Source organism: Erpetoichthys calabaricus, chromosome 2, assembly GCF_900747795.2.
Source record: "Erpetoichthys calabaricus chromosome 2, fErpCal1.3, whole genome shotgun sequence".
NCBI classification, from domain to species: domain Eukaryota; kingdom Metazoa; phylum Chordata; class Cladistia; order Polypteriformes; family Polypteridae; genus Erpetoichthys; species Erpetoichthys calabaricus.
Window position 1 is genome coordinate 232,823,081 of NC_041395.2, and position 23,438 is coordinate 232,846,518.

Consider the following 23,438-nt stretch of genomic DNA (forward strand, 5'->3'; position numbering starts at 1 on the left):
TAATACTTTACAACATGGATTGAATAAAGACAAGAGTTTTATGGCCAGATATGAGGATTGTTTACATCTCTCAGAATGACAGACAACCTGTCTACAGACCCACATTGTTTTGAAAAACTCATTACAAACTTCAAAAGACTTTGTTGGACAGTTATCTTATCCAGAGATCTTGACAATACATTGTTCTTTTCTCTCTTGCTAAATTAACCCTAGCCTGAATGAATCTATTAATTTTTTACATACAAAATCTCTCATTTAAAGATTTACCAATGTTGTTTCTTGTCCTAGAGTGTGTATATAAACATAGGAAACTTCAGTTTCTGTATTACATCTTGCCTGAAGAAGGGGCCTGAGTTGCCTCGAAAGCTTGCATATTGTAATCTTTCTAGTTAGCCAATAAAAGGTGTCATTTTGCTTGGCTTTTCTCTACATTCATAATGGCTAACACGGTACAACACCCTAGTAATGCAATTATTTTAAATAAAAAAACTTGATAAACACTGACCTTATCCTTCTAGCCTTGCCCTTTGGAAGCTTCTCAGCCACTGCTGAATCTTAAGACACAGTAATGGATGGAACTCTATTAAATAATTCTGTTGCTGCATCTGCTTAAAGTTTTCTTTGTTAATTTTGGTTATACTGTGCTCATTTACTTTTCAATTTTATTTTTTTGATGATGACCAACCTGCCTTTTCGAGTCATAAATGAAAAGTTTATCCAAACTCCCAAATTTAATTCCCCACAGCTTTTGCAAAATAATTTAAAATCCAAGATGTCAGTCAGATTCTTGTGCTTATTTTGCACAGAACATTTCTTTTTATCTGTAACTACTTTCTTTACATTTTCTGTTAAATAGAAAATCTTTGGGTTTCTACCATTACAAACACTAAGCATCTTTCCTCCATTGTTCATTGGAGCTAGTACCAAGGTTGAGATCATCAACATGGTTTGTTTAGTGCAACATACATTTAACTAATAATGCGATGTAAGAAAAGCTCTTAAATAGGTCTCATCCTTAAATGAGACATTTGCGTGGTCTTCTCAGCTGAATCTCTGTATTGGTTTGGTTATTGAAGTCTGTCCAACTGTCACCTTTGCTGTCTGAGCAAACTCCTCAAAGTCTCCAAATATACTGAAATTTGTAAATCATAATAACATATGGAAGCATAAAAGGGATTGTGTTAAAGTATTTGGACAAGTGTGCCTTCTGGATATTTAATTTTGTATAATTGCTCTGTCACAGATTTGTAAATGGTCAGTGGTTTTGTATCCTAATTCAACAGTGATACCACTGTGACCCAGACATATTTTTCATAATTGTTGACTGGCACTCTGTATTTCAAAGAACACTGTTTTCTTCACTTGAAGTAACACCATATGAAATAAGAGTAACTATTTGCACTATTCTGTTTTAAGTCAAAACTTAAAAAAATGGTCAAGCCAATCAAAAACCCATCTTAAATGTAACTTTATGTCATCAGTGCTTACACTTTTTTCTAAGTGTTATAGAAATATGCCATATTCATTTGGTAAACTTTTAACTTTAAGTAAGAGTGACAAGCAATTAAATATGGTCCACTAGTAGCTAGATTTTTACTTGACTATCTCATATGCGAACAGCTGTACTTTTAACATGACAAAACTAAAATGCTATTTTTTTTTAAAGTTTATATTAGGAATTAACCAAAAATAAATATATTTTACAGCCCAAGAGAAAACAACTTGCTATGGGGCCGTCACAGTTCCCCTGCTACATAGATAAGGAAAAATCCACAGATATATCAAGCTTAGTTGAATATATATTGCTGCAGATTTTTTGCTTCGAAACAAAATGTTTATTTTTCCAACAATATTTTTCCTTTCAATCCGTTGTGCATTCCGCATAAAGCAGCCCGTCATAAATGCAAAGTGTGTTTAAGTTCATCCATCAATTCTCTTAACCCACTTATCCAGGGCAGGGTCACAGGGCCTGTCTTTACATTTATATTTATTTGCATAGCAGACACTTTTATCCAAAGTGCCTTACAATGGAGGTCAACATAATCGAGTAAGCATTAGTCTGGGATCTGTTTTTGAAACAAATATTACAGGACAGAGCTACAAAATTGATCATCACTACTGAGGTGCTCAGAATCAAAATACAAGCTAGTTACAGTTCCTAGGTGACAAAACCTAATGCAGTTAGACAGAAATTTACCAAACAAAAGAGTCCTCAAACATTTCTTAAATATGGTGAGGGAGTCAGCTGTACGAATGGAGGAATGAAGCCACTTGTTCCACCAGCTAAGAGCTATACAGGAAAATAATCTGGACTGAGATTTGAGTCCATGCAGAGGTTGGCATCACCAGATGATAATAAATTATTATTATTATTTGTATTATTACCTCAAAGTCATTTGATGCAATGCAGGAACAACACTTGTCCACTGCAGGGTTTAAGTTAATACTTGCTACTTAAATAATCTTTGGAGTAGTCACTTTATTGATATATATGTTAGATACTGCAGACACTTCAAAGTGCATGTCATGAGAAAGGATAGTATGGTTATCCATGATATATGCAAGCAGAAGAAAGAAGACACAATGATTAATTACCCAATGCCAATGCTCCTTTAGTGATCCTTCCTGTGCTAGCACTCCACTGTACTAGTCAACTATGACAATGTATTATTTGAAAGTTTCATGCAAAACATTTTAGTAGAATGACACAGTTTACACAGTCATCGAAAATCAAATTGGGCTGTTTAATTTAAATGAAATTATGCACTGTTTGGCTGTAGGAAGCCTACAAGAACTGTGAACATATTTGTCATGTTTATGTACAGTATTTAGCTCAAGGAAAACTGGATATTTTGATTCATAACCTTCCTGTCTATTAAAAGTTACCCCCTAACTTTTCTTTTAGCATTTACTCCCCACCAGTAGTCAAATGATAGAACCAATGTAACTGCAAAGACACAATCTGCAAATGGTGCATTTATCTCAAAATCAAAAATTAAGACATATAAATGTGGATTACAAACAAATAAGATTTTTTACTGTCTTAGCTTTTAGGAAACTGCTCCCTGCAAATTTGCTTCAGAAACTGAAACAAATCCATGTTTGTGCAGATTATAGACCTGATTGATATACAGTAGGGTGGCATGGTGCTCCAGTTTCTTCCCACAGTCCAAAGACATGCAGGTTAGGTGCATTGGAGATCCTAAGTTGTCCCTAGTGTGTGCTTGGTGTGTGGGTGTGTGTGTGTGTGCCCTGCGGTGGGCTGGCGCCCTGCCCAGGATTACTTTCTGCCTTGCGCCCTGTGCTGGCTGGGATTGGCTCCAGCAGACCCCCATGACCCTGTGTTAAGATATAGCGGGTTGGGAAATGACTGACTGATATACAGTATATTATACATGCATATATGTGTGTGTGTACATTCATTTTAATTTCAGTTACACTGTGCTTGGGAGGAAGTTGAATTTAGTACTTCTGCCTTGAGATAACAGTGTCGTCGTCACCATTCTTTAGGCTACAAAAATAGTTTATTTTGTACCTGTTCCATAAACACAATCAGTGATTCACGGTTGTTTTCCCACTCTTGTGGCAGCTCGCTTTGATGAGGGAATTTATCACAACCCACATACATCGACAGTTCAAAGCAATTGGTGTGCAAGTAGCTGAAATCATTCATACCTGTCAAAAAAAAAAAAATTAATCCAGAAACTGCAACCATAATTAATCTAGTCTATACACATTCTACTGATACTTACCTTTTTTATTTTTTAATCTGTCAAAGTGTCTATGATCAAAATAATACCTTGTAATGATAATAAAAATCAGTTCTGTTCCTCACAGTAAAATAGAGTTTAGCTACTGTATTATTATACATATAACTTTGGAGAAGTAATGGTTTTCTAAGCAGCATCATCGACATTAACTGAGCAAACATATTTAACAGAATTTGCCTGTAATTTCAATCCACTGCAATCTAACAGTGAAAGTAATGGTGCATGTTTAGAAAATTTTAGAAATAAACAATTTTGTACTTAAACATTTGACTTAATTACTATACTTCATATGTAGATTATTTTTATTCATCTCTGTTCTAACGTTTAATTGTATAGACTGGGTTAAAGAATAACAAATTTAGGAATTGTTAAATACTTGAAGTCCACAACATTCATATATTTATAAAAACCAATACGGTTTTTAAAGATTGTGCTTAACCAGGTTCCAGCAGCCTCACCTGCAGAACAAGACCCAAAACTGAAGAGACACCTGTCTATTGATTGCTGAAATTCAGTGTGAATTTTTAAAAATAGCTTTATTTTGGAAGATTCAGTTCCTATATAATTACAAAACTTTTAAAACATGTAAAGCAGCTGCTTTATAGGTCTGGACTTTTACAAAATATCTGGGATTTAAATTTTTAACATATTGGTACTATTTGACATATGTGACCATGGTGTTATTATATTAAAATATGTAAAATCTCTTAAGTATTTATCTTCACCTTTTCCATGCAAGGCAATTATCACAGTGATTGTGGATGAGCATTATTACTTACCCAGTGAGTATCTAACATACTTTATGAAAAATTAAATGGAGACAGCTCTTCTATATAAAAATTTTAAGATAACTTGCAAAAGATATAAAGCCACTCCATCCATCCATTATCCAACCCGCTATATCCTAACTACAGGGTCACGGGGGTCTGCTGGAGCCAATCCCAGCCAGCACAGGGCGCAAGGCAGGAACAAACCCTAGGCAGGACGCCAGCCCACAGCAGGACACACACATACACACACACACACACACACTAGGGACAATTTAGAATCGCCAATGCACCTAACCTGCATGTCTTTGGACTGTGGGAGGAAACTGGAGTACCCGGAGGAAACCCACACAGACACAGGGAGAACATGCAAACTCCACACAGGGAGGACCCGGGAAGCGAGCCTGGTTCTCCTAACTGCAAGGCAACAACGCTACCACTGTACCACCATGCCGCCCATAAAGCCACTCCACACTGAAAATTATAAATTATCATGAATTTTCATTTGGAGAGAAAATATTTTTCAAGCACAATTCCAAGTAACAAATCATTGTTATTTGGGAGGTGAATTTGTTAAGGCTGGTGCTATTTTATTGTATTCAATTGATATAAAATAGTGAGTGCCAATGGAGTGACTTTACAATTCTTCTCTAGCTTTTGATTTTGTTTGTGCATTTGAACGTGCATTTTATTCTCAAACTTGTGTTTTATTGCACAATACAGAACAATGCAAAATTAAGGCCATCACTATGGTGCCTAATTTAAAACTACTTTAAGGATCTATTAGGGTTTAACTCCAAAAGCTGTTTTTTTATTAAATCTAGGTTGTTTATTAACATATTTTATAGGCTCCAATTTTGTAAATCATGTAAGATTACATACACATAATTAAACTGCTAGAATTAAATTGTTGACTTCATATAGATTTTATGGTACTTCATTATAAAAATCTCCAGAAAAGCTAAATAAAAACTAAACTACGAAAGACATGAAAAATACTAAATGCTGAATAACTTAATAGCATTTAGCACTTGTTTACTTCAGGTCAAGTCATGTAAAATATAAGAAACGATTTTCAACAAGAATGTAGCCATGTCACATTATAAATATTTTTAAATTAGCAGTGTTCAGAACCTGTTGAATTTCTCCTTTACTGCCAACTCAAAATTATTTACTTTCTTATCATCCATCCATCCATTTTCCAACCCGCTATATCCTAACTACAGGGTCACGGGGGTCTGCTGGAGCCAATCCCAGCCAACACAGGGCACAAGAAAGGAACCAATCCCGGGGAGGGTGCCAACTCACCGCAGGACACACACAAACACACCCACACACCAAGCACACACTAGGGCCAATTAAGAATCGCCAATCCACCTAACCTGCATGTCTTTGGACTGTGGGAGGAAACCGGAGCGCCCGGAGGAAACCCACACAGACACAGGGAGAACATGCAAACTCCACGCAGGGAGGACCTGGGAAGCGAACCCAGGTCCCCAGGTCTCCCAACTGCAAGGCAGCAGTGCTACCCACTGCGCCATCGTGCCGCCCACAGATAATCTAACATATTGTCAAAGATGCCACATTAGTAGGTACCATTTACAATGTGTGGCTATATACTTTACATATCTGCAGTTACCTAGTGGTAGAAAATGTATATTGTTAATGAAACTAAACTGACAAGATGTTATATAACTTTTTCTGTATTTTGATTACTGTTGAATACTGTTCAGTGTATTTTCTGTAATTTTACTGTTTAATTGTTTGTCATATTATTTTATCTGGTGGGTAAACATTCACTCCTACAAGGATCTAACATGTCATGACTGAGAATTGATGCTCCATAAAATTACTTGCAAAACTTGCAAAAATGCTGGGATTGCCAGTTCTGCTTGGTGTGGGCAAATGCTCATGTCCTGCGACATTGGGCCAGGCAAGTAAAGAAAACTCTTGTGGGTTCAACCATTAGCCTATTTAAGTTTTAACTCCTTTTTCTATTGTAACATTAGAGCATACTGGTTTTTCTAATAATACATTTACAGTAATTTAGAAACCCATTTTCCAGAACTTTTTCTTTTTTTAGTGTCAGGTGAGTCATGACATGTGCTATAAAAAAGTAAACAAATGTCCTAACATTATACACTATTAGCAGTGCTTGAAGTGGAAACAAATTACTGGTGATACTCAGTTTATGGCAATACACTAGCATTCAGTCGAAGAGCAGGGTGGGTATGGTGGGGTCCTCCATGAAATTTTAACGAAGTTGGTATTGTATACCAGTGCATATGCCACACTCTAGCAGTAGATAAAAACTGGAAGAGGTACCACTGCATGACTGCATACCAGTGAGTACCAGCCCACTTCTAGCACTGAGTATACTGTATGCACACATTATATGGGGCTAAATAGGCTGTATATTATCATTTTCTAATTTCTGTATAAAAAGAACCATAAATTCTTACTTCCAGCAACTGTATGCCAGGAAGCTCCATTAATGGTGCCATCCTCTTTAGCAAAGTCTTCAGTGTGGCAGACTCTCCGGCTAGCATCAGTCATCAGACGGTGTGTTGAGGCATAGGAGAAAGCAAGCCATCGAAAAACATGGTCATCAGGTGTGGAAGTATACTCTTTAGTACTCCATTGTGTCCGACTCATGTCATATGGGTATGTCACAACCAACTCTCCTCCTTGCAGATTCCCACCAAGGACAAAAGGAATCTTTTCCATCCAGGCAATGACTGCCCGTGTTTCAGCTGCTACCTAACCAGGAAGAATAAAACATTTTTAATACATTTTTAAATGTTAATATAATGTAATGTTTCAATTTCTTTCCGTAGGTTATCAAACATGTTACTATCAGGAACCTACTTACTGTGCTGTTTTATTTTTTATTATAAATCATTATTGAATCAAAAGAAATAATGAGATGCACACTCCAAGATGCACATCAAACATACATTCAATATTTCTATAAAATAAAAAGAAATTTCAGAGTATTACTTTATAATTCTTCAAATTAAACACTATACAACACTACAGGGTGGTCCAGATCTAATTATGCAAGTATGCAATTTTCATTACACTATAACATATTAAGTTTATTACATAGAGAATTCACAAAACATTCTTTTTGTTGCCGATAGATGGCAGCACCTGCCCTGCATTTGTTTATTACAAGATATTTTGAACAATTCTTTTGTCTTGCATTGTTTTCCTGCATTGCATTAAAAGTTGCATAATTAGAGCTGGACCACCCTATACAAGGTCAATCCTCACAAAAAGTTTAATAAAGAAAAACAATACCTTTAACCCACCTTCTTTATACTACACAACACATACTACTCTGCACACAATTCAAAAAATGTTTTCAAATATCAGAAATAAATTCACCACCACATGTACTGTGCACATGTTTAATAATAATATATATTAATTAATTGCACTTTCTAGACATTCAAGGACACCTTACAAGATAAAACCATAAAACAGATGTCTGTTCCAAAAATCTATGATCTCAGAATGAAGTCCGGCTTGGCTGGTTCGACAGAACCAGAATACAATTAGATCCAGCAGTCTGGGATAGGTTGATCCGGATTAATGCGTATTCACAGCAAAATTTACAAGCCTTTATCAGTTGATTACTTGTGTTGATCAGCAAATTTCATCCAATCGTTATTTGCAGCAAATTTGCTGTGTTCTCATTTGCCCTTGTTCATCAAATTATTTACTGATAATTCAGCTGTTTTAGGAGATTTTTTTTTTAATTCCAGTGCCCCATAATGCTTTCTTCTGGAGATGTAACAGCCAACATTGATGGGACCACCCCTGGGTATATAATGCTGATCATTTGCATTACAGATGCTGTGGGATGTGTTATCTGTGCTTGTAGCCAGATATGCAGATCCATCTTCAAGTTCAATGTCAATATAAGAGAAGGAGGCGCATGCACTATGCATGGATAATAATTAGCCACATGGTGTGGTGATAGTGAAATCAAACCTTGAAGGAGCCTGACATCCTTCCCCCAGACAGAAGAGACTCTATGAAATAATAATAATAATGAAAGATTTATTACTATTTACAAGACGTTTCCACCTTTTTGTTAGAGTAAAAAGTGCAAAGCATCAGTACAGATAGTTTGGAGAGCCTTCAGTGTGACTTCAAAAAATAGAACAAGCCAGTGACTTCAGTCATGACACGCCACTTTGCATTTTCTGCCTTTAAAAGACCTACATATTTTTTCTGAGTTTTGACTGCAATTTCAGTATTTCCGCTCAATTTTGACAAAATCTATGATTTCACCTCTCCAACTGTGTTCTTTCTTCTTTGATGTTAACAGAGGCATGGTGCTGCAATGGTTGGAACTGCTGCTGCACAGTTCAGGGCACCTTTTTGGCCACAATAATCAATCCAATATAGTTGGCAGATGTTTCCCTAGTCCTCAGGGACACATTAAAGACAACTGTACCATTATAATCCAGTCAAATCTAGATCAGTTAGTCTCTCCATTGACTTTTATGCAGTTTGCCAAGTTCAGCGAATATCGCAAATATTTCCATAATTTTAGGGAACTCGCAGCAAAGTGAACTCGGCAATGTTTGTTCATCACTATTGATCACTGAGCAATCTTTCAACAAATGACTACAAGTCTAAAAGTGGAGCAACACAGCAAGTAAGCAAAGGATCATGGCTTGGGGAATATCACTGAAAGAATAAATGCAACAGTTAATCAATGAAATCCTGGTAAACTTTGTGTGGTAAGTGGTTGCACTGTGCAAAATGAACCCCTGATGATATTACTTGACTTGAGCTGTTATATGCCTTCAAGTAAGTGTTCCATTTTGTATTCCAGTTTTGCAATTTTAATGTCATCAAAAAAGTGTAAGACCCGCACTATTTACATTTTCAGCATACATAAAAGTTGTTCTAGTCATTACTGCGAGAGATTACAGTGCCTGCACCGAACCCTGTATCATCCGCTAATTACGTGATAAAAGAAAGCAAAGGTTAATTATTGTCATGTTACAAATCTACAGCAAAAAACTCACAGTGCCCACTGTTTGACTGGTAACTTAATAATAATAATACATTTTATTTATATAGTGCCTTTCCCATGCTCAAGGCACTTCAAAGAGTTTAAGAAAGAACGGCAGGGTATACAGTATATACAGTAGCATTATACTAAACCAAATAAATAAATAAAGAAGAGTAAGATAGTAACTTCAGAGAAAAGCCTAACAGACAACATAATTGATGGTCTAGTACACATACACACACACACAGAGGTTACATGAGCATCTTCACATAGAGGTAAACTGAAAGACGGGTAATAAAGTCAGGTAGAGCTAAAAGCCTTCCTGAACAGATGAGTTTGGAGTTGTTTTTTAAAAGAATTCAGAGTCAGCTGATCTAATTAATTTCGGTAGGTCATTGCAGAGTCTAGGCGCTATACAGCTGAAGGCCTTGTCACCCATGGAGTGTAGATTAGTGTGGGGTACAACAAGATTGCCAGAATCAGAGGATCTTAGTGGGCGGACAGGCACATCGTGATGGAGAAGGTCACTGATGTAGTTTGGCGCAAGGTCGTTTAAGGCTTTGTAGGTTATTAGTAGAATTTTATATTCAATTCTGTAAGACACAGGGAGCCAGTGAAGCATTTGAACATTAATTATGTGCCAGGCATTTCATATTATTTTAAGACTAGATAAGAGAACACATTGATATTTGTACTGGGAATTTGATATATAGATATTTGTGTGCCATTTGTAAAAACCATCAGCTAAATGCACTATACAGTGATCCCTCGCTATATCGCGCTTCGCCTTTCGCGGCTTCACTCCATCGCGGATTTTATATGTAAGCATATTTAAATATATATCGTGGATTTTTCGCTGCTTCGTGGGTTTCTGCGGACAATGGGTCTTTTAATTTCTGGTATATGCTTCCTCAGTGGGTTTGCCCAGTTGATTTCATACAAGGGACGCTATTGGCAGATGGCTGAGAAGCTACCCAATTTACTTTCTCTCTCTCTCTCTTGCGCTGACGTAAGGGGGTGTGAGCAGGGGGGCTGTTCGCACACCTAGACGATAGGGACGTGTGCAGCTGCTTCCTGAAGGACATGCAGCACGGTGCTTTGCATACTTAAAAGCTCAAAGGGCACGTATTGATTTTTGTTTGAAAAAACAAACTCTCTCTCTCTCCCTGCTCCTGACGGAGGGGGTGTGAGCTGCCGCCTTCAACAGCTTTGTGCCGCGGTGCTTCACATACTTAAAAGCAAACAGCCCTATTGATTTGTTTGCTTTCCTCTCTGTTTCCTTTGAAGAGGAAAATATGTTTGCATTCTTTTAATTGTGAGACGGAACTGTCATCTCTGTCTTGTCATGGAGCACAGTTTAAACTTTTGAAAAAGAGACAAATGTTTGTTTGCAGTGTTTGAATAACGTTCCTGTCTCACTACAACCTCCTGTGTTTCTGCGCAAATCTGTGACCCAAGCATGACAATATAAAAATAACCATATAAACATATGGTTTCTACTTCGCGGATTTTCTTATTTCGCGGGTGGCTCTGGAACGCAACCCCCGCGATGGAGGAGGGATTACTGTAATGCAATGTAAAGGTGGTATTGTTGCCTTATTCCATTAACAAACCCTAAACTGGACCTGCATTAAGCATATTGGGTATAGGTATCCACTGAAGTAAAGAGTCTTCAGAGTCAGGAGCAAGTGACTATGCAGAAAGGATGAAGGTGGGCAGCTTGTTCCTCCACTGAGTCTATTATCAGTTATTATTGTTCATAAATGCCACAGCTGATTAAGTTTGATTGCTCTACCTGTGACTTTGTGGAATTCCTCTTTGAATGTGGTTATTTATTTCTGTTTCTGAAAAATGGACAGTGTGTGTGTGTATGTGTATGTGTGTGCCATTACTGATTGACACTGATGTCAGTTCAAAGCCATGATGTGTGTCTCTGAATATGTCATATTTTAGAAGGTTGCTCTGATGTATAAAAGCCTTGGATGTAAAACTCAGATGTAAAACTCTAATATGATATAAAACTTTCTCCTTATCTATAGATAAAATCCCTAAATCAACATCTAAAAAGGTTGGATGCTGAAATAACATCACACTGTTCTAACGCTAAAAAACAGTGTAGATTGAATAATAGTAAGTGGACCAGTAGATGAATTGAAAGACTAAGCTGTGCAAAGGCAAAACCAGGAAGATGAAACTAACTCTCTTCAAGCCAAAGAGCAGAGCCAAAAATCTAAATCAAAAGGAAAAAGAAAAGATTTGCTTGCCAGAATTTTACTATAGGGTCAAATTGAGTTTTTACAAGTTATTCACAAACTTGGACGAGTGTCTTGCCATGTCACAATTATATACCATCAGGGCCCATATATTACAGCTGCTGGTGCCACAGCCACACACCCTAGCAAAAGAAACATGCATCATGGTAACAGGCAAAATGACAGTGCCCACAAGAAAACAAAATGACATCATGGGAAATTCAAAACATAATGGGCTAGAAAATTGTCAAGAATAAAACTGATCAGCAACAGAAAAATAAGGATACAATTGAATTCTCTGTATTTGAAAAACATAGAAAAAATATGTAAGCACAGGGAATATTAAATTAATAAAATCTCTTTATCACACATGCACTAAAAAGATATTGTCCACTGGCCAGTTAGGCAGACAGCAAAATTGACAAGGATTTACAATTAAGATTTTTCAAACCATTTGCCAAGGCCCTGGAGAAGATTTTAATATCCATGCACAGGATGCCGGTTCTTTATTTGGCACAGATAATCTTTTATCGGAGCAGAGTGATCCCAGCTCTTAAGCAACTACACAATGATTCTCTATTCTTCAAGCTGTTAAGAAACACAGAGTCCACAATGTCTCCTGGTTATGGCTAGAATCACATGTAAAATTCAACAGGAAGAACATTAGAAAGTGAAACTGAAGGCTTACGTTCAGTGTCCAGTTTAGCCTAATCTTAGCCTAATCTCCAAAACATTTAATGAAATAAGAATATTCTAACAAAGAAACATTAATGTACTTGAAAGTAAGCTTCATAGGAATGATAACATTTATCCCCACACAAGACTGACTATAAATCCTAACCAGTGGGGTGAAAGCTGTAGCAATTCTGTTTTAATCAATTAATGTAAATATACCCATCCTATTCCTTCATCCAGATTATAGCCTGGACGATGGAAAGTTACTGTGTAAAATATCAGCTAGAGCATATAATGTGGAACAACATCTTTCCATCCTATTATAATATAGTTTTATTTCTTTTTCTGAAATCCCCTCTTACCAACAGAAAGTTTCAATAAACAAACAATTCCACCACAATTCTCTGCAAATCAAAAAACCCAATCCTCTATTTAATAATTAATAAATGCTAATAAATATGAAGTCTTATTGTATTTTCTTTCATTTTTTAGGAATAAGTTGCTGAATTTTGGTTAAGAAATCAATCTTTTTAAAATGAAATTTAGACATATTATGTCTGTTTACCATTTCAAAAGGATTGTATAATTTATAAGATCTGCAATGTAACTTTGTTTTTCTGTTTTGTTAATTAGTACACTATACTTTATTATTCATTATGATAATTAGATAACTGTGGCCATTAATTACCTATTTATGAAGAAGGCTAGTTGCAGTAATATGAGTCAAAAATGCACTTCACCGGTGTGGTAAAGGTAGAACAGATAAAGGTTATTCCCATGCTGAAAAAGGTAGGAAAGAAGGTTTACTATCAAAATGTTCAGCAGTATATCTTAGCTTTTGTTGGGTGTCACACCTGACTTAACACACGTGATGAAGACTAGGAAGATGGTATGCTGAATTTCTTCCTTTACTAATTTTTTTTTGAATGGGAATAACCATTACCTTTGATAATAAGCTTTCAAATTTCAAATTGAATTAACTTATAATATTCAGTTGACAAAACAAGGACAGACAAGTTAATTTCATAACTTTTATCTATCCATTGTCTATCTTTATCCGTTTCAGGTTGAGGGGAGCATAACTCTTCAGTATGTAGCAAAGGCAATGGACTGTTCCTGAACAGAATGTCAGTCCATTACAGACGTAATATTTACTTCTTGTACCTTTTGTCTTAATCCATTAAATAGAATTTTAAAGTTCCTAATTTACTTAATGTAATCTAATAGATTGATATCTATATTTTTAAACACTAAATGAGTAACATGCAGCACATCTGCCAGTAAACAAAGAAAAAAAAATACCCAACCTCACAAAAATAAACAGGCCAGGAATTATCTTTTTTTAGCTGCAGCTGTGTTTCTATTTTAGATAGCTTTATGAGTCACAAATTGCTTGCCACACAGCTCATACAGTAAAAACACTTCAGCAGGAAAATCTGGTGCCCAGAGACATACTGGTACAAACGTACCACAATATGAACGATAGGTGAATCACAGACAGTCTGATTCATGTTTACTCCCTGCTTTGATGATTTTTCTTCCTGTCTGGTTTCTAGATAAATGCTCAAGTTGAAGGATAGATGCCATTTTCAAAGAGGCAGGAGGGAGGTTGGAGTTTTGAATGAAGGAGGAGGATGTCCTAAAATAAACACTGTACTTAGGTACTTGATAGGCAGTGTATACTGTATACAGTGCATCCGGAAAGTATTCACAGCGCATCACTTTTTCCACATTTTGTTATGTTACAGCCTTATTCCAAAATGGATTAAATTCATTTTTTTCTTCAGAATTCTACACACAACACCCCCATAATGACAACGTGAAAAAAAGTTTTACTTGAGGTTTTTGCAAATTTATTAAAATAAAAAAACTGAGAAATCACATGTACATAATTATTCACAGCCTTTGCTCAATACTTTGTCAATGTACCTTTGGCAGCAATTACAGCCTCAAGTCTTTTTGAATATGATGCCAAGCTTGGCACACCGATCCTTGGCCAGTTTCGTCCATTCCTCTTTGCAGCATCTCTCAAGCTTCATCAGGTTGGATGGGAAGCGTCGGTGCACAGCCATTTTAAGATCTCTCCAGAGATGTTCAATCGGATTCAAGTCTGGGCTCTGGCTGGGCCACTCAAGGACATTCACAGAGTTGTCCTGAAGCCACTCCTTTGATATCTTGGCTGTGTGCTTAGGGTCGTTGTCCTGCTGAAAGATGAACTGTCACCCCAGTCTGAGGTCAGGAGCGTTCTGGAGCAGGTTTTCATCCAGGATGTCTCTGTACATTGCTGCAATCATCTTTCCCTTTATCCTGACTAGTCTCCCAGTCCCTGCCGCTGAAAGACATCCCCACAGCATGATGCTGCCACCACCATGCTTCACTGTAGGGATGGTGCCAGGTTTCCTCCAAACGTGATGCCTGGCATTCACACCAAAGAGTTCAATCTTTGTCTCATCAGACCAGACAATTTTCTTTCTCATGGTCTGAGAGTCCTTCAGGTACCTTTTGGCAAACTCCAGGTGGGCTGCCATGTGCCTTTTACTAAGGAGTGGCTTCCGTCTGGCCACTCTACCATACAGGTCTGATTGGTGGATTGCTGCAGAGATGGTTGTGCTTCTGGAAGGTTCTCCTCTCTCCACAGAGGACCTCTGGAGCTCTGACAGAGTGATCATTGGGTTCTTGGTCACCTCCCTGACCTAGGCCCTTCTCCCCCGATCGCTCAGTTTAGATGGTCAGCCAGCTCTAGGAAGAGTCCTGGTGGTTTCAAACTTCTTCCACTTACGGATGATGGAGGCCACTGTGCTCATTGGGACCTTCAAAGCAGCAGAAATTTTTCTGTAACCTTCCCCCAGATTTGTGCCTCGAGACAATCCTGTTTCGGAGGTCTACAGACAATTCCTTTGACTTCATGCTTGGTTTGTGCTCTGACATGAACTGTCAACTGTGGGACCTTATATAGACAGGTGTGTGCCTTTCCAAATCATGTCCAATCAACTGAATTTACCACAATGTGGACTCCAATTAAGCTGCAGAAACATCTCAAGGATGATCAGGGGAAACAGGATGCACCTGAGCTCAATTTTGAGCTTCATGGCAAAGGCTGTGAATACTTATGTACATGTGCTTTCTCAATGTTTTTATTTTTAATAAATTTGCAAAAATCTCAAGTAAACTTTTTTCACATTGTCATTATGAGGTGTTGTGTGTAGAATTCTGAGGGAAAAAAATGAATTTAATCCATTTTGGAATAAGGCTGTAACATAACAAAATGTGGAAAAAGTGATGCACTGTGAATACTTTCCGGATGCACTGTATAGCAGTATATTAACAAAGCAATGAAAGAATTTCAAAAATCTGATTTACAATAACTTTGAGATCTTTTCATATACTTTTCAAAGACTAAATTATTAGTCGCATTTTAGACATGGAGTATTTTCTACATCAACATGCACCTGTACAATTATAAATGTTAGCAGCAACATCCAGCATGCGCTTTTGCTTGTTCCTTTTTCATAAGAAATCTGGGCATTCAAAATTCCATCAGTTTTAATTTCAGCAAAGCCTATCCCAGCATCAATAGGCATGAATTTAGAACCAGCCCTGGAATGGGTGCTACTTCAGACTAGGCCAAAGGCCTGACAATAAGGGTATGTGGGGGGCATAGGAGTCCCTCGGCCCTTGTAAACCCATCTTTGGGAGCACTCTTCACCAGCCACTAAATCACAAAGGAGTAAAAAAATCTTTTACCCCAGGCCCGGCATTGGCATTCGATACCCATACTAGGACTCATGCACTCTCCCATATTCACCCTCATAAACTGTCATCGCAGTAGGGAAAAAAAGCAAAATACCCAAGGAAAAACCATGCAGACATGGAGAAAATATGAAGACTTTATGTAGACAGCTACCAAGCCAGTATCTGAACCTAGTCTTAACCCTAGTTGCATTGCTTAAGTGCTTTATCATTCAGTTCCATTGAAATCAAGTTCACCCTAAGAGGTATGACAGATAATATATATGTGTACTTTTTAAAACAATAATGATATTTGTTTATTATAAAGGCAGAATATTTTTGCATCACTTTTAGAAAAGTTAGAAGATGGTTAAGGTATGGAAGGAGCATAAGTAGTAATGTGTACTTATGTATAAGAATGCAAATTGACCGTATTAAATAACTCTTTTTCATATATTTTATAAGGTACTGTCAAGAGACTGGCAAGTGCACTTAAAGGTGCCAGGAGGATTGAAACAGTCTGATTGCTAACGAATACAGGTAAGAGGAATTCCTGCCTGATAAATGGTGACGTCACCTCTGCTCTTTCCAAACCCTCCCCTTCAATGTTTGAACAAGAAAACATCTATGAATAAGAAGTCTGTTGACATTTGAGTGCGGAATGCTAAAGGGAACATAGCTGTTTCAACCTAAAGCCTCTTTAACTACATAATGGAAGGCCATTTTTTTCTACCCACTGGGAACCCCAACCCTTTTTTACATTTCTGACTGTTATTCTTTCACTATACACGTGTTTGGTACATGTTTCATGCATTTAATTATAACAAGCTCAGATATAAAAAGTGCTACGTTAACTAGTTAAATGAAACCACAGAACCTTGGTAAAGATTTCCATACTATCATCAGCTTCAATTACACAAACTAAGGTATGATAAAAATTATCCATCCATCCATCCATTCTCTTCCGCTTATCCGAGGTCGGGTCGCGGGGGCAGCAGCTTGAGCAGAGATGCCCAGACTTCCCTCTCCCCGGCCACTTCTTCTAGCTCTTCCGGGAGAATCCCGAGGCGTTCCCAGGCCAGCCGGAAGACATAGTCCCTCCAGCGTGTCCTGGGTCTTCCCCGGGGCCTCCTCCCGGTTGGACGTGCCCGGAACACCTCCCCAGGGAGGCGTCCAGGAGGCATCCTGATCAGATGCCCGAGCCACCTCATCTGACTCCTCTCGATGCGGAGGAGCAGCGGCTCTACTCTGAGCCCCTCCCGGATGACTGAGCTTCTCACCCTATCTTTAAGGGAGAGCCCAGACACCCTGCGGAGGAAACTCATTTCAGCCGCTTGTATTCGCGATCTCGTTCTTTCGGTCACTACCCATAAGTCAGCTCCTTTTTCACCACGACAGACCGATGCAGAAGCCCGCATCACTGCGGACGCCGCACCAATCCGCCTGTCGATCTCACACTCCATTCTTCCCTCACTCGTGAACAAGACCCTGAGATACTTGAACTCCTCCACTTGAGGCAGGATCTCGCTCCCAACCCTGAGAGGGCACTCCATCCTTCTCCGGCTGAGGACCATGGTCTCGGATTTGGAGGTGCTGATTCCCATCCCAGCCGCTTCACACTCAGCTGCGAACCGATCCAGAGAGAGCTGAAGATCACGGCCTGATGAAGCAAACAGGACAACATCATCTGCAAAAAGCAGTGACCCAATCCTGAGTCCACCAAACCGGACCCCCTCAACACCCTGGCTGCGCCTAGAAATTCTGTCCATAAAGTTATGAACAGAATCGGTGACAAAAGGGCAGCCCTGGCGGAGTCCAACTCTCACTGGAAAAGGGTTCGACTTACTGCCCGGCAATGCGGACCAAGCTCTGACACCGGTTGTACAGGGACCGAACAGCCCTTATCAGGAGGTCCGGTACTCCATACTCCCGGAGCACCCCCCACAGGATCCCCCGAGGAACACGGTCGAAAGCCTTTTCCAAGTCCACAAAACACATGTAGACTGGTTGGGCGAACTCCCATGCACCCTCCAGGACTCTGCTAAGGTGTAGAGCTGGTCCACTGTTCCGCGACCAGGACGAAAACCACACTGTTCCTCCTGAATCCAAGGTTCGACTATCCGACGGACCCTCCTCTCCAGAACCCCCGAATAGACTTTTCCAGGGAGGCTGAGGAGTGTGATCCCTCTGTAGTTGGAACACACCCTCCGGTCCCCCTTCTTAAAGAGGGGGACCACCACCCCGGTCTGCCAATCCAGAGGCACTGTCCCTGATGTCCATGCGATGTTGTAGAGACGTGTCAACCAAGACAGCCCTACAACATCCAGAGCCTTGAGGAACTCCGGGTGTATCTCATCCACCCCCGGGGCCCTGCCACCAAGGAGTTTTTTGACCACCTCGGTGACCTCAGTCCCAGAGATGGGGAAGCCCACGTCCGAGTCCCCAGGCTCTGCTTCCTCATTGGAAGGCATGTTATTGGGATTGAGGAGGTCTTCGAAGTACTCCCCTCACCGACTCACAACGTCCCAAGTCGAGGTCAGCAGTGCACCATCACCACCATATACAGTGTTGACACTGCACTGCTTCCCCCTCCTGAGACGCCGGACGGTGGACCAGAATCTCCTCGAAGCCGATAAAAATTAATTAAACAATAAAAAAAAGAAACAGGATACATCTAGAGTTCTCAGATTCTGCTGTGAAGGACAATAAGGACTTCAGATTTTACTCTGAATTCAAATTCACTATATCATTTCAGATGGTATTCTGAATTCTGATTCAATATAGTTTTAAAATACTGTAATATTTACTAACTGGGTGAGTGTTTATTTTACTCTTACAGTATACTGTACATTGAGGTTGATAGATAGTTGCTTGTACTTACTGTAGCATTCTCTGAAAGATACCATTCTGGAATGGGTATGTGATGATTGGAAGGTTTCCTTGGCACCCACTTCCTGGATTCTGCTTCCCAAAGAATTGAGTTCAGGTCTGGGAAATTGTGGTTTATATCAATACCATCCTGGGTCCAACGGCCCAAAGACCATCCTCCAAGCTCAGAACCCTAAAAATATAATGTTATATTACTTTAAAAACTATGAAATACAAAACCACATATTTTAAAGTTGATTTAATATATTGAACTGATGTAAAATAGGAAATAATAAAACAGACATACATTATATGCATAAAATAGAATGTTAAAATGTTTCAAATTTTACAGGAAGACAGACTTTTTAGTCTAACACAGAAATTCATTTCTAAGCTGTACTGCTTGGTCATTTACTCAGTGTGCATTTACAGCTTTCCAAATTGCAAAAAATTTGTAGTGAACGAAAACAACCTGATTGTGAACAATGTACTATTCAAAGGTTCATCTGCCATCAACATGTATGTGTGCTACGTAAAACATTTTACCTTTCTCCGAACTTACAATAGTCGATACCTCACAGAATTGATTCATTGTGTCCTTAATTTTTGTTACACTATTGTCCTCTTATCACTGTGAACCAGCAAGAACTGAAAATGATGATTTGTCTAGGGTCCAGTATTTGTGTTTTTTACCCTAGTCCAGCCATACAAAGCAGAACTTTGTTGGGTCAGCTGTTGTCATACTCCTTCTGTACGTGTGCTTTTTAGCAGGACAATACTAAATATCACAAGTTTAGTAAAGTCCTGTAATTGTTTGAAGAACATCAGTTAAAAGCAGTGATCTCCTAAATCAGCAGATCTCAGTACAATAAAGCATTTATATTGTGACAGGTGTCTGGTCACATTTATAGGTAATCTAACGTAAACACAGTAAAAATATCTGACTACGCCACCCAATTTTTTTAAGGGACTGGGAACTCTTAAAATGTAAAAATAATAGCTCACAGGTTTCTTTAAATTGGGCAGTGAGTAAATACGCAATGAAAGACAGCTTCAAGAGAAACAACAGTAAACTTGTATTACACAAGACAATATAAAATTTACCAAGAAGATAAAAGTACATAAGAGTCTAAAAATGTCAGGAGTGAAAACCGTTTAAAGAGTCCACATTCTAAAAGTCCATTAAAACATAACAATGGAGGATACAACCTTTGGTTGTGCAAAATCAAAGATGGGCACTGTGTTACCAGTACAATTAAATTTTCCAACTGTCCCATTGAAACACACTGTGCTGAATGCTTGCTTTCCAACTTTTCAACTTCCTCTCGTAAGTGTTCCCTCTCTCGCTGAACCCGGCGCCTTTCTGGTGAAACTGTCTCTTTCATCTTGGAAGTAGGTCTCACTGTCTGCGTGCCTTCCATCCTGTCAGCCAGCTATTTTCATTGGTTAAAAAAAGGACTGTTGTCAGCTAACAAGAAGTAGATATACCACTGTATGCTGATGAGAAACCAATGTCTCCAGAACAACGTTAATTTTTAGACCAGGTAAATGCAAACATTTTCCAAGGAAGCAGGCAGCTCTGTTATCACAATCTTGTATTTTGATGAGATACAAAGCAGTTTAATCTTCAAAGTACGTGAATCTTTTGTAAATATCTATAACTTGCAGACAGACATCTACAATAACCTGTAGCCTGAATTACTGAGGAGATTTTTCTTTTCACTTATCATCTCGTCTCAACAAAGGGTGCCTATTGCCCCCTTTATCTTTTGGCTTTTTTACATTTATTATTTACCTGTTTTTGTTTTTGCCTTAGAGAAGAAGAAAACCACCCAATCTACAAAAATGTTCTCCCACTAACAATATGATGAGCCAGAGTAAGCTATTCAGAGGAGAACTCTACATTATATTTTTATTGAATTTCGAAAAGCAGAATCGTCACAGTATTAACATGTTTTGTTTTTAGAATTTCCTAATTATTATCCTCCCTTTTCACAATGACACATTAGCACAGAAAAGGAAAGTTCAAGAGCGTTGGTCTAAGATTTCTCATGCAAATTACCAAAATTGTTTAGTGAGATGAAAATGTAACAACAATCATAGATTGGTTGTTGAATGGAGGGGGTTCCATCCTGGATTATTGAGAAGTGGCTGATAAGAGGTTCAGACAGCAAATAAAAAATGGCAAACATGGCCTGCTTTGACAGAAAAGTCAAAATTGGTAGCCAAGGGAGTGTGACTCCTATTGTACCTGCATCAGTTAAGGTTGAGCACTAAATTAGGTTAAGCTGTAGAGAATTTTAGAGATGAGTATGGTATATGATTTTAACATTTAGATGAATCCATATCAAACTTACTTGACTGTATTCTTTTGGGATATACTGTTCTCAATAAATGTTTGTAAATGTTGATGTATGATTTGTTGTATAGGTGTTAATGAGATTTTACAATGACATGGCACGGTCCACCAACAAATAGCGAGCTTGAATGCAGTGGTGCAGTTTTAAAAACTCGTATGCACACTTGTAATTGGATAACACTAGTTTGGGCGATATCATGAAACATCATGTCAACCAGAATCTTTCTCCACTACGTTCCGCTAAGTGGGCCAACATGATTCTCAAGCGAAAAAAGTGGTCAGACATATAGACCAACGTTAATTATAGCAGTGATGAAAATAAAACCCATTGTAAGCCATGTGGAAGGAAGCACACAGGAAAGAACACCATAAACCTCAAAAAGCATCTACAGATGCTATCCTGAGATTCATGCCAATTTATGTAATGTTATCTAGGTGGTGACTTGCGAGACTGTGACACTGTTACTTCTGGCTGTCATTCACCCTGCTAATACTAATGCGTCAAGTTAATTTTAGGTATGCTGCCAGTAGGGATATCACATTGATAGTAAGGTCGGTACTGTATTCTCGTGTGACCACAAATATACGAATAACTTCAGATGGCACAATAATATGTGAGAAAATGTGAGTAAACACTACATATGTAAAAGGCTTACAGTGGTGATGATACAGCACCACATCAACACATGTCAAAAAAGAAATACAGCAGAAGTCATATCTGGCAATGCTGTGTGTTTCAGAATTTAAGTATGCAACTGAGGAAAACATGCTTATTATTGGAAAAAAAAAGCCAGCACACAGGATTTTGTTATTGCCAGATTTATCCCTTTACTTGTTACTTAAGAAACAGATTTGTGCAGCTTTGAGAGCTCAAGCAGATGTACTCAGCCTCAGATGTGAGTTGTAACTGTTTAGCTTGTAGTGTCACGCGTTTGTCGCAGCAGATGAAATGATGGGGGGGGGGGGGGGGGGGGGGGGTTAATCGCTATTAACACTGTGTCCTACACAGTCCTGGTAAAGAAACGGAAGCTTTGCATTTGTTTTTGATTGTAATGAGAACAGCTACACTTGTTCATCCACTCATCCATCCATTTTGTAACTGGTGGATACAGTTCTGGGTTGCGGGTGAAACCACCATGCATGCATCCATTTACATTTATGGAGAACAGTGATAGTGATGACAAAAGTCGTAGCAATTAAAAATCAAGGCATGTTTCAAATGAAGTGGCTATTTGGCTTGTCAACATCATTGATGAAATGAGCTGCTCTACTTGTTAATACTAACACAAAAAGTATTTAGGATTTCAGCACTTGAAGTGCATCTCCCACTTAATATGATATGTACATGTACAAAACGGCAAAACAGCATTGCTGAATATGAACCTGCAAACACTAAATTTGTGTTATTCGTTTGGTTTTTGAGGGCAAACTAAAGTTTATGAGCATAACCAAAAAATGTGAAGAACATAGTAAAAGCACTTATGTCATATATATGTGGTTTTTTTTTTTTTTTGGTAAAATCTTATAAGGCATATTGAAGGTCAGAAAACTGTGATGACAGACCAGAGCTGACCAAGACCATCCATCCATCCATTTTCCAACCCGCTGAATCCGAACACAGGGTTACGGGGGTCTGCTGGAGCCAATCCCAGCCAACACAGGGCACAAGGCAGGAAACAATCCTGGGCAGGGTGCCAACCCACCGCAGGACACACACAAACACACCCACACACCAAGCACACACTAGGGTCAATTTAGAATCGCCAATCCACCTAACCTGCATGTCTTTGGACTGTGGGAGGAAACCGGAGCGCCCGGAGGAAACCCACGCAGACACAGGGAGAACATGCAAACTCCACGCAGGGAGGACCCGGGAATCGAACCCAGGTCCCCAGATCTCCCAACTGCGAGGCAGCAGCGCTACCCACTGCGCCACCGTGCCGCCCTGACCAAGACCTTTTGAAGTAAATCCTTTCTACATCT

At 38.7% G+C, this 23,438-nt stretch overlaps 1 protein-coding gene across 1 annotated transcript in view; it reads right to left on the bottom strand.

The window, feature by feature from the left end:
* LOC114646877 (inactive carboxypeptidase-like protein X2) overlaps nucleotides 1–23,438 on the bottom strand; it is a 357,898-nt gene that overhangs the window by 19,891 nt on the left and 314,569 nt on the right. The window contains exons 10-12 of the mRNA XM_028795245.2: nucleotides 19,110–19,289; nucleotides 7,000–7,297; nucleotides 3,536–3,675 (exon numbers count right to left, since the gene is read on the bottom strand). Coding sequence (XP_028651078.1) covers nucleotides 3,536–3,675; nucleotides 7,000–7,297; nucleotides 19,110–19,289 — 618 coding nt within the window. The remainder of the gene's footprint in view (nucleotides 1–3,535; nucleotides 3,676–6,999; nucleotides 7,298–19,109; nucleotides 19,290–23,438) is intronic.